Genomic DNA, 16,096 nt, shown 5'->3' with positions numbered 1-16,096 from the left:
TGTAATAGGGTTAGAGGCAGAGAATCCCAGTGGAAAGAGGGGAACCGGCCAGGCAGAGACAGCAAGGGCGGTTCGTTGCTCCAGAGCCTCTCCGTTCACCTTCACACTGCTGGGCCAGACTACACTCAATCATATGACCCACTGAAGAGATGAGTCTTCAGTAAAGACTTAAAGGTTGAGACCGAGTTTGAGTCTCTCACAAGGGTAGGCAGACCATTCCATAAAAATTGAGCTCTATAGGAGAAAGCCCTGCCTCCAGCTGTTTGCTTAGAAATTCTAGGGACAATTAGGAGGCCTGTGTCTTGTGACCGTAGCGTACGTGTAGGTATGTACGACAGGACCAAATCAGAGAGATAGGTAGGAGCAGGCCCATGTAATGCTTTGTAGGTTAGCAGTAAAACCTTGAAATCAGCCCTTGCCTTGACAAGAAGCCAGTGTAGGGAGGCTAGCAACTGGAGTAATATGATCACATTTTTTGGTTCTAGTCAGGATTCTAGCAGCCGTATTTAGCACTAACTGAAGTTTATTTAGTGCTTTATCCGGGTAGCTGGAAAGTAGAGCATTGCAGTAATCTAACCTAGAAGTGCCAAAAGCATGGATGAATTCTTTTGCATCATTTTTGGACAGAAAGTTTCTGATTTTTGCAATGTTACGTAGATGGAAAAAAGCTGTCCTTGAAATAGTCTTGATATGTTCTTCAAAAGAGAGATCAGGGTCCAGAGTAACGCCGAGGTCCTTCACAGTTTTATTTGAGACGACTGTACAAACATTAAGATTAATTGTCAGATTCAACAGAAGCTCTCTTTGTTTCTTGGGACATAGAACAAGCATCTCTGTTTTGTCCGAGTTTAAACGTAGAAAGTTTGCAGCCATCCACTTCCTTATGTCTGAAACACATGCTTCTAGCGAGGGCAATTTTGGGGCTTCAACATGTTTCATTGAAATGTACAGCTGTGTGTCATCCGCATAGCAGTGAAAGTTAACATTGTGTTTTTGAATGACATCCCCAAGAGGTAAAATATATAGTGAAAACAATAGTGGTCCTAAAACGGAACCTTGAGGAACACCGAAATGTATAGTTGATTTGCCAGAGGACAAACCATTCACAGAGACAAACTGTCACAGAGACAAACTTTCGTATACATTGTTTGTCTTCAGGAAGGCAGTGAGTTGCTGTGCAACAGCCTTTTCAAAATAAATTGAGAGGAATGGAAGATTCGATATAGGCCGATAGTTTTTTATATTTTCTGGGTCAAGGTTTGGCTTTTTCAAGAGAGGCTTTATTACTGCCACTTTTAGTGAGTTTGGTACACATCCGGTGGATAGAGAGCCGTTTATTATGTTCAACATAGGAGGGCCGAGCACAGGAAGCAGCTCTTTCAGTAGTTTAGTTGGAATAGGGTCCAGTATGCAGCTTGAAGGTTTAGAGGCCATGATTATTTTCAGCATTGTGTCAAGAGATATAGTACTAAAACACTTGAGTGTCTTTCTTGATCCTAGGTCCTGGCAGAGTTGTGCAGACTCAGGACAACTGAACTTTGAAGGAATACTGAGCTTTGAAGGAATAGCTTTGCGACAGTATCAAAAATGAATTTCGGATTGTTCTTATTTTCCTCAATTAAGTTGGAAAAATTGGATGATTGAGCAGCAGTAAGGACTCTTCGATACTGCACAGTACTGTCTTTCCAAGCTAGTCGGAAGACTTCCAGTTTGGTGTGGCGCCTTTTCCGTTCCAATTTTCTGGAAGCTTGCTTCAGAGCTCGGGTATTTTCTGTATACCAGGGAGCTAGTTTCTTATGAGAAATGCTTTTAGTTTTTAGGGGTGCAACTGCATCTACGGTATTGCACAAGGTTAAATTGAGTTCCTCAGTTAGGTGGTTAACTGATTTTTGTCCTCTGGCGTCCTTGGGTAGACAGAGGGAGTCTGGAAGGACATCAAGGAATCTTTGTGTTGTCTGTGAATTTATAGCACGACTTGTGATGTTCCTTGGTTGGGGTCTGAGCAGATTATTTGTTGCAATTGCAAACGTAATAAAATGGTGGTCCGATAGTCCAGGATTATGAGGAAAAACATTAAGATCCACAACATTTATTTCATGGGACAAAGCTAGGTCCAGAGTATGACTGTGACAGTGAGTAGGTCCAGAGACATGTTGGACAAAACCCACTGAGTCAATGATGGCTCCGAAAGCCTTTTGGAGTGGGTCTGTGGACTTTTCCATGTGAATATTAAAGTCACCAAAGATTAGAATATTATCTGCTATGACTACAAGGTCCGATAGGAATTCAGGGAACTCAATGAGGAACGCTGTATATGGCCCAGGAGGCCTGTAAACGGTAGCCATAAAAAGTGATTGAGTAGGCTGCATAGATTTCATGACTAGAAGCTCAAAAGATGAAAACGTAATTTTTTTTGTAAATTGAAATTTGCTATCGTAAATGTTAGCAACACCTCCGCCTTTGCGGGATGCACGGGGTATATGGTCACTAGTGTAGCCAGGAGGTGAGGCCTCATTTAACACAGTAAATTCATCAGGCTTAAGCCATGTTTCAGTCAGGCCAATCACATCAAGATTATGATCAGTGATTAGTTCATCGACTATAATTGCCTTTGAAGTAAGGGATCTAACAATAATGACAGGAATGGAGGAGGTCTTTATCCTAGTGAGATTGCTAAGGCGAACACTGCCATTTTTAGTTTTGCCCAACCTAGGTTGAGGCACAGACACGGTCTCAATGGGGATAGCTGAGCTGACTACACTGACTGTGCTAGTGGCAGACTCCACTATGCTGGCAGGCTGGCTAACAGGCTGCTGCCTGGCCTGCACCCTATTTAATTGTGGAGCTAGAGGAGTTAGAGCCCTGTCTATGTTGGTAGATAAGATGAGAGCACCCCTCCAGCTAGGATGGAGTCCGTCACTCCTCAGCAGGTCAGGCTTGGTCCTGTTTGTGGGTGAGTCCCAGAAAGAGGGCCAATTATCTACAAATTCTATCTTTTGTAAATAAGTTACAGAGTTGAATGGCTGTGATAGGAGAAAACTGAGGATGGATCAACATTGTAGTTACTCCACAATACTAACCTAAATAACAGAGTGAAAAGAAGGAAGCCTGTACAGAATAAATAATATTCCAAAACATGCATCCTGTTTGCAATAAGGAACTAAAACTGACAAAGAAATTAACTTTATGTCCTGAGTACTAAGTGTTATGTTTGCGGCAAATCCATCACATCACTCTTCATATTTTCAAGCACGTTGGTGGCTGCATCATGTTATGGGTATGCTTGTCATCGGCAAGGACTAGGGAGTTTTTTTATGATAAAAATAAATGGAATAGAGCTAAGCGCAAGCAAAATCCTAGAGATAAACCTGGTTCAGTCTGCTTTCCAACAGACACTGGGATACAAAGTCATATTTCAGCAGGACAATAACCTTAAACACAAAGCCAAATATACAGTTGAAGTCAGAAGTCTACATACACCTTAGCCAAATACATTTAAACTCAGTTTTTCACAATTCCTGACATTTAATCCCAGTAAAAATTCCCTGTTTTAGTTCAGTTAGGATCACCACTTTATTTTAAGAATGTGAAATGTCAGAATAATAGTTGAGAGAATGACTTATTTCAGCTTTTATGTCTTTCATCACATTCCCCGTGGTTCAGAAGTTTACATACATTCAATTAGTATTTGGTAGCATTGCCTTTAAATTGTTTAACTTGGGTCAAATGTTTTAGGTAGCCTTCCACAAGCATCCCACAATAAGTTGGGTGAATGTTGGCCCACTCCTCCTGAAACAATTTATCAGTTCTGCCCACACATTTTCTATAGGGTTGAAGTGGTCATTATGGTCAAACAGTTTTATTTTTGTTTCATCAGTCAGAGGACATTTCTCCAAAAGGTATGATCTTTGTCCACATGTGCAGTTGCAAACCGTAGTCTGTCTTTTTATGGCGGTTTTGGAACAGTGGTTTCTTCCTTGCTGAGTGGCCTTTCAGGTTATGTTGAAATAGGACTCGTGTTATTGTGGATATAGATATTTTGTACCTGTTTCCTCCAGCATCTTCACAAGGTCCTTTGCTGTTATTCTGGGATTGTTTTGCACTTCTCGCACCAAAGTCTGTTTATCTCTAGGAGACTGAACGCGTCTCTTTCCTGAGCGGTATGACAGCTGTGTGGTCCCATGGTGTTTATACTTGCATAACATTGTTTGTACAGATGAACGTGGTACCTTCAGGCATTTGGAAATTGCTCCCAAGGATGAACCAGACTTGTGGAGATCTACAAAAACAATCTGTGGTCTTGGCTGATTCATTTGGATTTTTCCATGATGTCAAGCAAAGAGGCAGTGAGTTTGAAGGTAGGCCTTGAAATACATCTACATGTACACCTCCAATTGACTCAAATGATGTCAATTAGCCTATCAGAAGCTTCTAAAGCCATGACATCATTTTCTGGAATATTCCAAGCTGTTTAAAGACAGTAAACTTAGTGTATGTAAACTTCTGACTCACTGGAATTGTGATACAGTGAATTAAGTGAAATCTGTCTGTAAACAATTGTTGGAAAACTTACATGTTGTAACTTGTGTCATGCACAACGTAGATGTCTTAACCGACTTGCCAAAACTATAGTTAGTTAACAAAAAGATTGTGGAGTGGTTGAAAAACGAGTTTTAATGACTCCAACCTAAGTGTATGTAAACTTCCAACTTCAACTGTACACTGGAGTTGCTTACCAAGAGAACATTGAATGTTCCTGGGTGGCCTAGTTAGTTTTGACTTAACTCTGCTTGAAAATCTATGACAAGACTTGAAAATTGCTGTCTAGCGATGATCAACAACCTTGAGCTTGAATAATATAAAAAATAATGTGCAAATATTGTACAATCCAGGTGTGCAAAGCTCTTAGAAACGTACCCAGAAAGACTCACATCGCTGCCAAAGGTGATTCTAAACTCAGGAGGTTGAATACTTATCTAATCAAGATATAGAGTTCAATTGTTTTTATTTAATTTTTTTATTTATTTTTTACAAATGATTAGAATTTTTCTTCCACTTTGACAGAGTATTTTGTGTAGATTGTTGACAAAATGTTTTACAATTAAATCCATTTTAACCCCACTCTAACACAACAAAACGTGGGAAAAGTCAAGGGGTGCGGATATTTTCTTAAGGCACTGTATATGCACAGGATAGGCAGGATAGGCACTAATATTGAAGTAAACCACCTACATTTGGGCAACTATACACAATGTTTATTACGCTTTGACATTGGCAGCAAAAATAAATTACATAAACCAGATCTTTTCAATCTTTTTAATAGAAAATAATAAACAAAACAAAAAAAATACAAAAGGAAACAACTTACAGCATATTTACAGCACCAGTTTTTACCCTCATATGTTATACCATATTTAACAAAATTATAGCCTTTAGCTACTATAAACAATTTGATATCTGTCTGCATTGAATAACTAATTGTTGCATAATGTGGACATAGTTTTCTACATACCCTGGGAGTAATAGGTTCTATCTGTGTGGCTATAAAAATAGCCCAAGTTCACTTTCATGCAGTGCACAGGACACAAAGATAGATAGTGAGATTTGATGGTCAAGCTATTCAACACAATATCTCTAATCAAACCATACCAGGACAATTTCAGACACATAAATATTTCTGTTTTGGGGTCTGACTGTCATGATTAATCAAGTTTGAGAGCCGACAAAATACTAAGAGATCGACCACATTTCATCTAACAGCACAGATGTGGTACAAACTAAGTGCAAACCCCAACACCAAGTGCATGTGTGGTGGCACCATTCCATGTTTGAGAATAACCATGTTTAGACAACGATGTAGCAAGTTCCTCAGTACCAAGTCTTCAGTACTGTATTCATTCAACACAGATGAGGTACTTTAGCCCAATAGGAGAAGAGAGCATTTCTATAGTGCAAGTTGGGCCAAGGATGCAGCTCAGCAGCAATAGAATTGTATCCTTATTCACATAACAATAACAATGTGAACAAGAACCCCCCCAGTCTTTCAGAGTTAGATCGCCAGAGGAGAAGAATACATACCAACAAAAACTGGTGACAATCATGATCATGGATTTTCTAAATAAAACAGGAACGGTAAATGAAAACACTGTTGATTTCTGCCTTTTACCAACTCACTCTATCGAGGGCTCTGGCTCTGCTGGCACTCCAACAATGTACTCCAGCAGCACCTGTCCACTATGGCCTACCTGACCAGGCAACACAGTGACTTGGCCATCCCTGCAGATCTTTTTAGAGGAGCCCATTCTCAGCATCTTGCTCCCTGTCACTGCCAAGGTCCCACCACAGTATAACTCAAGTGCTGTGCTGTTGGCCTCTCAGACAGACAGTTCTCTCTAGGGCCCTCAGCTCCCCTTCTCCCCCCTCCCTGTCCGTCTCTCTACAGCGGTCCGGTTAGAGGGGAGCAGAAGTCATCTCTTCACCTTGGCGTCTTCTCGGATCTTCCATATCATGAGCTCCATGCAGGCGCAGGCGTCCTCACTGGAGTCATGACCTTCAACTGAAACCAGAGGGAAATGGCCTTCTAGTGATTTGTTGACATGTGACCAATGTATATCATACATAAACAGTGTAATGAGAGTTTAGCTGCTCACCGCTGTCCTGTATGATGCGTTTGAGGTGGTCTGCCATGAGGTTCCTCAGGGCCCTCTTGTATGGCAAGCCCAGGCGATGGGGAAACACAATGGCTGTGTCCACTACAGTGCTGTGTATGACCTACAAAGACCGCATGAGATACAGAGTGAGGGCCATTACACAGACACACCTACCTACGTCGTACTATAGGAGGAGGATTGATTCCCATTCAAAATCCTATTTTCCCTAACCTAATCCCTAAACAGCCTTTTTTTGTATTCTACCCCTTTTCTCCCCAATTTCGTCATATCCAATTGCGATCTTGTCTCATCACTGCAACTCTCCAATGGGCTCGGGAGACGCGAAAGTCAAGTCATGCGTCCTCCGAAACATGACCCGCCAAACAACACTTCTTAACACTCGCCCGCTTAACCCGGAAGCCAGCCGCACCAATGTGTCGGAGGAAACACTGTTCAACTGACGACGAAGTCAGCCTGCAGGCGCCCGGCCCTCCAAGTAAAGCACCACCAGCCAACCCCTCCCGTAACCAGGACGACGCTGGGCCAATTCAGCGCCGCCCTATGGGACTCCCGGTCACAGCCGGTTGTGACACAGTCCGGGATCGAACACGGGTCTGTAGTGACGCCTCTCGGGAGACCCCACTAAAATAGCCTTTCTACAACTGAGGACCGTCAAAATGTCCAAACTTCTCTGAATTTTTGTTGGTTTTCTATTCGTGTGAGGACTTCTGGAACTCACACGAATAGTATAGTAAAACACACACACGTACTGACCAGAGGGCAATCAGATTAGGGGAGTGTGTGCATGTGTACCTTGAGGGCAAAGAGGTCACTCTCCAGGCTGTGTCCTATGAGGATGGACTCAGTGCTGAACATGTTGAGGATCACAGCCTGCACGTCTCTCAGGGTGATGGTCGCATTCTCCAGGTCCTCCTCTGTTACACCCGAAAACCTGCGCAAACCATGATGAAAACTTGTATATTTGTCCTAGCGTGTGTACGCGCATATGCTAGATATTGTATATCTCCACACTCAAGATTGAAAACTGTTATTCTCGATCCCTTACCGTGTGTTGTAGTCAACCACTTTGCTTTCGGGTTTGACAAATGTGTCATAGATGACTTTCAGCTCAGAGTTGATAACAGTCACCCTGGTCAGCTCCAGACCCTGCTTTGTGTAACACTATTACCAAGGAGATGGAGAGCGACAAAGACGACACATTATATAAGGTATTAAGATGCCCTCTCAGCACTCGTACAGCTAATTGTGCCCAAAGAAAAGCAGTGCAGCAGCAAACTCACCATCTCACAGTCCAGGGCGTAGACTCCACCGTTGCCGTCTGGGGGCAGCTGTTTCTCAAAGGTCTGAACATAGCCGTCCAATGATTCTTTGCGTCCGTCCTGAACGTGTTGCTGTGGACAGACAGGAAGCAAGGTGAAAAATCAAATGGCAGGTATTAGTTGATTCTTAAAATGTAACACAAACAGAGAAAGTATTCTGCTTTGAATGGAAGTCATCAAGCTCAATAAGAACCAGTCACGATGTGCCTTGGACACCACTGCCCCCTTGTGTTCCCATTGTTTCTCAGTTCAAACTCAGTATTGACATTATTACTGATCACACAGCAGAACTGTTAGGTGTGTTACCTTAGACACAGAGCAGCCAGGAGAGCCCACAGTCCCTGAGCAGCAGCTGTAGTTGGTCTCCCAGCCTCCCGACACTGTTACCACAGACACACAGAAGCTCTTGCTAGTCCAACTCAAAATATGACACTACATTCAAATCCTAACATTCATTTTACAACATGCACAAATTCAATCACTGAAAAAGTTCATAGACAAATACAGTAAGCTCCAAAAGTATTGGGATAGTGACACCATGTAAGTTGTTCTGGCTCTGTACTCCAGCACTTTGGATTTGAAATGATACAATAACTATGATGTTAGCGCTGAATGTCAGCTTTAATTTGAGGGTATTTTTATCCATATCAGGTGAACCGCACTTTTTGTACATAGTCCCCCCGTTTAAGTTTGTTTTGGTTGTGTTACAGATATATTTGTGCCCAATAGAAATTAATGTTAAATAATGTGTCATTTTGGTGTCACTTTTATTGTAAATAAGAATATAATACAATAAACAGGTTAGCATTTTTGGGGGGGGGGATATGATATTTGTGCGTCTAACTTTCTCACTCATCATTATTCATTCAGGATTATCTGTAATCATAGTAGCATCCATATTAATCTAGAAGTGTTTAGAAACCTATTCTATTCTTATTTACAATAAAAGTGACTCCAAGATGACACAATACATTATTTACCATTCATTTCTATTGGGCACAAAATAATCTCAAACACAACCAAAACAAGTCACAAGCTAGGAATATGGGACCAAATACTAAACTTGTGACCACTTTATTACACACAAGTGAATTTGTCCCAATACTTTTGGTCCCCTAAAATGGGGAGACTTTGCACAAAAAGTGCTGTAATTTCTAAACAGTTCACCCGATATGGATGACAATACCCTCAAATTAAAGCTGCACTTTAACCCCAGTCATTGTATCATTTCAAAGTGCTGAAGTACGGAGCCAAAACCCCCAAATTGCCACTAACCACATTTCCACCCAACTATTTCATGCGGATGAATTACCTGACTCATTAAAAAAAGTTACAATCGTGCTGATGGAAACATGCAATGTCATAAAAAATGTATAAATTACCACAATTTGTTCATTCGATATGGTGGGATCTTTTTGGGTCTGTAAAATTAACTGGGAGGTGGAAACGCCTTTATTCGCAAATATTGAAATAATAACCATCATATCAAAGTCAGGCTATGACATGTTGTGTGGTCCTCCCACTACAACTCGGGAAAGCATGCCGTTTATTACAGATGAAATAAGTTATGATGAACTTCACAGGGGGGTGAAAGTGCAAGGTGATGAGCTTGATGCTCAGTTCCAATAAATATCAAGGGTCTTATTCTGGTGAAATGATCATCGAGGCTTGGCTGCAGTTTGACAAATACAAATAATATCTCTCTCATCCATAATATTATCATAATGTAGGTAGCCTACCCGCACTATCTGAGTGGGTACATTTGCTATATAATGCAACAGTTTATTTTTGACAAGACCATCAGTAAAGTTGAAAATGCGATGAAAACCCATTTAACTTTCATTTGGTATATGGGAATTTAACGGGAAAAGTTACACTACATTACCAAAAGTATGTGGACAAGTGCTCGTCGAACATCTCATTCCAAAATCATGGGCATTAATATGGAGTTGGTCCCCCCTCTGCTGTTTTCCAAATAGATGTTGGAACATTGCTGTGTGGACTTTCTTCCATTCAGCCACAAGAGCATTAGTGAGGTAAGGCACTGATGTTGGGTGATTAGGTCTGGCTCACAGTCGGTGTTCCAATTCATCCCAAAGGTGTTCGATGGGGTTGAGGTCATGTCTCTGTGCAGGCCAGTCAAGTTCTTCCACAACGATCGACAAACCATTTCTGTATGGACCTCGCTTTGTGCACACCTGTCAGCAACGGGTGTGGCTGAAATAGCCAAATCCACTCATTTGAAGGAGAGTCCACTTACTTTTGTATATATAGTGTATTTTTATGTGCACTACATCGTCACGCACAGCCTTTTATTCGCAAAAAGTCTGTTTGCTCGAAACATCTCTGGTGGGAAAATGCACATATTGTTTTATGCAGATTTTAGAATATTTGCATGAAAATCTGTTGGAAATTGGATGGAAACCTAGCTAGTGTCCAAATACTTTTGAAACTCACTGTATACACACAGACAGACCTACCTTTATGTCTGCGCAGACGGCCCCAGTGATGATTACACTCCTCCTTGCGAACACAGTTGCCGTTGGCGTTGATCTTATACTCGGCCCCACATCGACAGCACACCTTGGCAAAAGCTTTGAACAAATAAAAAAATCTGTTAGTCTGGCAGAGAAGGATTTGATCCAACCAGACTGAGGAGGGTGTGTAGTGCTTTGTAGAGACTTACGGTCAACATTCTTCTTTTCCGGGACGTTGTGGACCACGGCTCGACCTGAGCGCTCAGGGTGTGGCCTGGGGTATCCATGCTCCTGCAGCTGCTCCTCCGTCATCAGATAGTCCCTCAGCTTCCTGTACAGCCTGACACCTGCAGCCGTGCAGACAACACATAGCTAAAATAGAAAGCCCTTCCTGCCTAATCAAACATCTACTTCCTGTAATACCAGCTCCAACCAGAGGAGGACTAGCTACTCACCACTGAGTTTCTCCTCCTGTTGCTTGCCAGTCCTGTTAATGGTGAAGCTGGTCTTGGCAGCGAGGCGTCCCCCCAGCACTTCCTCATGGGACTGGGCCTTCCTGTTCCCCACCACTGCAGGGCTCCCTGAAAGAAGACAAGCAGGCTGATTAGACTCTGATCTATGTCAGTTTGGTTCTTTTCACCTAACGATAAAGGTTGCCATTTTTGGAGGGAGATTTGATCCTAGATCTGTGCAAAAGGGCAACGACTTACAGAAGCGCTGCAACTACACCAAACGCCATCTGTTTGTAATTGCTACATAGTTAATGTATGGGTCTGTGACATACTGGCAACGGGTGAGGTGGGGGAGCTGCTCTTGCTGCGTAGCTTCTTCAGTGTGTTGACTGCCACGTTGAGGTAGATGTTCTTACTGCTGCTCCGGTCATACACCACCTTCTCCTCCTCCAGGGCCTAGAGACACAGTCCACTGTTAGAACTTCAACTCACATCAAATATTTCACAAACATAACTCATCCACCCTTTTCTAAAATGGGATACCACTAGCAGTGCCATGAGCACACATACTTAACAGTAGACATGGATAGATGAAATGATAAATCAGTTCAACCCTGTGTGGTCTCACATACCATTTGGAAGGCCAAGTCTTCAGAGGGGCAGAACTTCATACACTCATCTATAAAGTTGTTGAGGTATCGCTGGCGGACGTTGGTGGGCACTTTGGCTCCAAACTCAGTGGGAATCACTGGGCGCTTCATTGCAGAGCTCTGAGAAGAACATAAAAATAATGTAAACTAAATAGACACAAATGTCATGTTTTCATGATAATGTTCTGACATACTATAAATTCCTGGCGTTACCTTCATTGTGGGAGTGTGTGCCACCCTCTTCTGTGCAATAGTGGTGGTGGTCTTTGACAAGATGCCGGCTGATGTCTGGGCCTTCACAGAGACACCACCTGGGAGAGTCCTGGTGGGCGACAACACTCTGCTGCCTGCTAGCTTTGCCTCGACAAGACCTGTAGTCAAATAAAGAAAGGATTCTCAACAACACAGTCCTTAAATTACACTTTTCTGGTCTCGTATTTTTGGGCTGTCGTAATGCATACAAACTCCGTGTTTGATCAGGGTTTCCCAAACTCGGTCCTGGGGCCCCTGTGTGCACGTTTTGGTTTTTGCCCTAGCACAACAAAGCTGATTCAAATAACCAACTCATCATCAAGCTTTGATTACTTGAATCAGGCAGGGGGGCAGAACTGATTTTGGGAAAACCTGTGCTAGATGACATGACCATATATGGGGTGAAAGATAGAAAGGCCTTAGGCCAAGCATTCGTACCAGACTTGGAGGAGGATGGTAAGGGGGTGGGGCGGTGAGCTACTCTCTTCCTCTCCCCAGGGAAGGGGCTGAGGCTTGGCCTGGGTCTGGGTGTAGAGGCAGTCTTCACGGCTGCTGCAAGCTGAGAGGCCTGCTGCTGGGCAATCTGCATGCGCTGGTAACAGATCTCCTGGGCAGTCAGTCTCCTGTACGGCGGAGGCTTTGGTGTTGCCTCAGTCTGAAACACAGAATCCAGTTTGTATTCAATGAAAGGCTTTTTGCTACGGTGGTTACGATAGAGATGTGGGTAAATACCAGAGAACAAACTCACACTTCCTTTGGCGGAGAAATGTGAAACCCTCTTCTTCTGCCCAGGAAAGAGAGTAGTTTGATTACTGTCTGTGGCATCCTCATCATCAGAATCTTTAGAGGGCTGGGAAGGGAGAGGAAAAACTGAGCAGATTTACATTTCACACAATATTTAATGAACAGAATGTTGGAAACAAACACATTACATTCAGTGCCATTCTAAAATGAGTTACACACATTTTTACTGACCTGTATGAACAGGATACACTGCAGTGAATGCTAACCTAAGGAAATATTGTACAAAACAACTTGTAATGAAGGGAGATGGCAATCTATGGGTACCTTGGCTTGCCTTCCCTTGTCCTCGGTCTTCACATCCTTGGATTCATTGAAGATCCGTAAGCACTCCTCCATTGGGTCTTCATCCAGGTCAAAGTCCATGTCCATCTGCAGACCAGAGTAGTCCACCCCACCACCATCCATGTCATCATAGCCTCTGTCATCCTCTGGACCAACGTCATCATCCTCTGAGGATGAGGGGGTGAGCTCTGAGGCATTCCTCTTATTCAAATGCCCCCTCTTGAAAGCAGCAGCTGACTTCCTCACAATTTTATCCTCCTCATCATCCTCCTCGTGTTTCTCCTCTGCACTCTCATCCCCAAACAGATCCACGTGACTCAGAGATCTTTGTTTCACCTTTCCTGTTTTGCCATCCAAGAAGCTTCTGCTGTTTTTCTTCACCTTGTCTTTACTGCTGTTAGAACTCCCTTTGCTAACTTTATTGGAGCCCCTTTCTCTTCCACTGCTGTCATGTTTACCATTCTTGTGTTCTTTAAACTTTGAAGAGTCCTTTTCCTTGTCTGAAGTCTTCAGTTTTTTACTATCCCCACCCCCCTTTTCTCTCTCACTCTTGCTTGACGCCCCTTTTACTTTGTCTGTCCTTAGCTTTCTCTTTCCATCACTTCTCTTTCCATCACTTCTCTTTTCTTCCTGTCCCTCCTTGCCTTTGTCTATGGATTTATCCTTGATCTTGATTTTCTCCTCTTCTTTCTTTCCCTGATTCTTGCTGTCCTTCTTTGCAGTTTCGTGGCTCGATGTCTTTGAATCACTTATTTTCTTACCGTCCCCTGCTCCTTTTTCTTTACTACTACCACTCTTTTTACTGGACTCCTTTTCAGATTTATGCACCTTCTCTACTTTGATGCTCTTCATGTGGCTGGTTTTACCTGGCACTTTTTCAGTTTCTGGTTTGTCTTTTTGCCTTGCTACTTCCTGGTTCTCAGAGTCTTCCTGCTCTTTAGCCTCCCGACTCCTCTGTTGTTTCAGCCCACCTAGAGTCCTTTCAGTCCTCTCTCCTTTCCCTGGACCAAAGGCTTCCTCCACTGACCCACTGCTACTCTTCCTCCTCTGCAGACGGCTGAGAGTAGTGGGTCGATACTCTGTCCCAGAGCTCTCCTCATCAGACTCAGAGAAACTGGCAGTGTACTTCAGTGGGTCTGGTATCACCTGTCGAGGCTTCTTAGTGGTTGGCACATATTCCTCATCCGTTGACAGCTTTCCTGTCCCTGACAGGTGAGGTCTTTTTTTCACTTCTCCCTTAGAAGCACCTGTCCTCTGGTCTTTCTTATCCTTGACAGCAATTTTAGCTGAATAGTTGGAGAGAGGGTCATATTCCATGTCTGTGGATGGTTTAGAATTATCCACTGTGTACTTGTTCTTGGAGAAGGCTGCATTATTAGAGTACTTAGGACTAGTAGGGGGAGAGGGTAGATGAGGAGATCGTGTTCGAGGAGCAGGCTTTTTCAAAGCTGTTTTGGTAACCGAGGTGGGCACATATTCCATGGAGCTGGCATGGTTGTCCTTGCTGTCAGAGTCCAAGGTGTACTTACTGGAGCGAGGGGTGGGATTATAATCAGCTGTTGTAGTCATCTGATAACTGCCTGGGTCATACGCCAAGTGGGATGCCACGGCCTGTGGTTTTGGCCAGTTAGCCATCACTTTGGGGGAACTGGCAGTAGGATCATATTCCTGGTCCCCAAATCGTGATGGTGGTTTTGGCACCAGCTTGGGGGAACTGGCAGTAGGGTCATATTTCTGGTCTCCAGTTTGTGAGAGTGGTTTCAGCAACACTTTAGGAGAACTGGCAGAAGGGTCATATTCCAGGTCCCCGATTTGTGAGAGCTTCTTCTTTTCCCGCTCCACCTCACTGCGTACCGCCTCGATGGCACGATTGACCAACTCAAGCTCGAGGGCACCCATGTCCACTGTTGCAGCAGCAGGCTCTCCATTCTGTTGCTCCTCTGGTCTTACTACCTCTGGGTTGAATGGGTCATAGCCACCTTGCTCTAAAGGAAGCCATTAGATACCAATTAGGATTAGCAAATTGTCAAGCATGTGCTATGGTAAACATAATCCACATTTTTAAGGAACTCAAACAGTTCAGTTGAATGTTATATTATGTCCCTACCTTGCATCGAAATAAGGTTTCAAATGCCATTGTCAACAAACCTGACTTGTCACAACACGAAGAACCATTGAGTTCTACGGGTTAAGATAAGGACACCCCCTTACCTCACTCTGACTTTACTAGCTAACAGTTAACATGTACTAGCTAGCTAGTTAGCTAATGCAGCCATAACGAATTACACAGTATAGCCGATTGAGGATTTATTTCATGTACAATATGTGATGTTATCAACCCCTCAGTAAGGCGAAATATATTTTTTATATTTCGCAATGGTTAAAATATTTAGCTAAACACTGTAGCTAACGTTATGCAGCCACTGCGACAAACACTGGATAGCTAGCTAACATAGTTAAGTTAGAGGAATACAAAATAAATGCAAATCACCCTTTTGTTTGGAGTAAAGTTCTTTTGATGTTCTAGTGTCATTTGAGCCATAAGACGCACGTCTATGTTTGCTGTGTCTGAAGTGGCAGTATGGTCTGTTGCACCCATATTTGCCGCTTTTCCCATTGCAGCTATCCGTGTAAAACGGGCAGTCAATTCCACGGAAGAAACCGGTGGATCTCAGCATAGTCTTCCTAGACCTTTCATACCCGCAGAATCGAGACTGACAATTTGGTGTAGTTCGTTTTTTAGTTGTAATAAATCGAGAGGAATCCACTTGTCACATAGCTAGGTACATGTAAAACAACAATACAGCATCCCTACGACGCCATGTTGGATGGCCAAAAAAAAGCTATCGCGAGAAGCCCACGTCGCACATATAGACGTATATGAGAACACCAAGTACTTGCCTGTGGAAATTCAAGCCAAGGCAATGAGCACATGGGTGTAAGAAAGCTACCCACGGCATACTTGCGTTCATTTTCACCTTGAAATTGTGTTAATTTGCCATCTCATTGTATAAACGTGACTAAGGACTTACGAAAGTGACTTAACATTAACAGCTCACCCTGATATCTCAGCCTTGCTGACAGGTAACAGCAATTACAAAAAAAAGTGGTAGCACCCATTAGATTGGTCTTGGAAGTCTGTCAGTGTGTACAATGAGTTGAGGCCCAGTAGTCAGGTCCAAGGTAGAC

The 16,096-nt window shown here is 43.1% G+C and overlaps 1 protein-coding gene across 1 annotated transcript; it reads right to left on the bottom strand.

The window, feature by feature from the left end:
- Positions 1-5,302: 5,302 nt before the first annotated feature.
- Positions 5,303-15,756, bottom strand: LOC115108386 (RNA exonuclease 1 homolog). The gene is made up of 16 exons (XM_029632643.2): positions 15,399-15,756; positions 12,890-14,892; positions 12,570-12,671; positions 12,260-12,476; positions 11,783-11,940; positions 11,552-11,689; positions 11,252-11,375; positions 10,923-11,048; positions 10,677-10,814; positions 10,471-10,584; positions 8,297-8,370; positions 7,952-8,062; positions 7,717-7,832; positions 7,464-7,602; positions 6,651-6,771; positions 5,303-6,556 (listed from the first exon to the last, which is right to left on the bottom strand). The coding sequence occupies exons 1-16, from the start codon at positions 15,583-15,585 to the stop codon at positions 6,468-6,470; spliced, it is 3,957 nt and encodes a 1,318-aa protein (XP_029488503.1). The 5' UTR covers positions 15,586-15,756; the 3' UTR covers positions 5,303-6,467.
- Between the last annotated feature and the right edge of the window lie 340 nt (positions 15,757-16,096).

This window comes from Oncorhynchus nerka, linkage group LG24 (assembly GCF_034236695.1).
Source record: "Oncorhynchus nerka isolate Pitt River linkage group LG24, Oner_Uvic_2.0, whole genome shotgun sequence".
NCBI lineage: Eukaryota > Metazoa > Chordata > Actinopteri > Salmoniformes > Salmonidae > Oncorhynchus > Oncorhynchus nerka.
This window is presented reverse-complemented; position numbering and strand designations above follow the sequence as displayed.

Coding starts and splice junctions, on each gene's coding strand:
- LOC115108386 (XM_029632643.2), bottom strand. CDS start 15,585: ATGCTGAGATCCACCGGTTTCTTCCGTGGAATTGACTGCCCGTTTTAC. Junction 11,941..12,259: donor ACCATCCTCCTCCAAGTCTG/GTACGAATGCTT, acceptor ATTTGACTACAG/GTCTTGTCGAGGCAAAGCTA. Junction 11,049..11,251: donor CCCCACCTCACCCGTTGCCA/GTATGTCACAGA, acceptor GTCTTCTTTCAG/GGAGCCCTGCAGTGGTGGGG.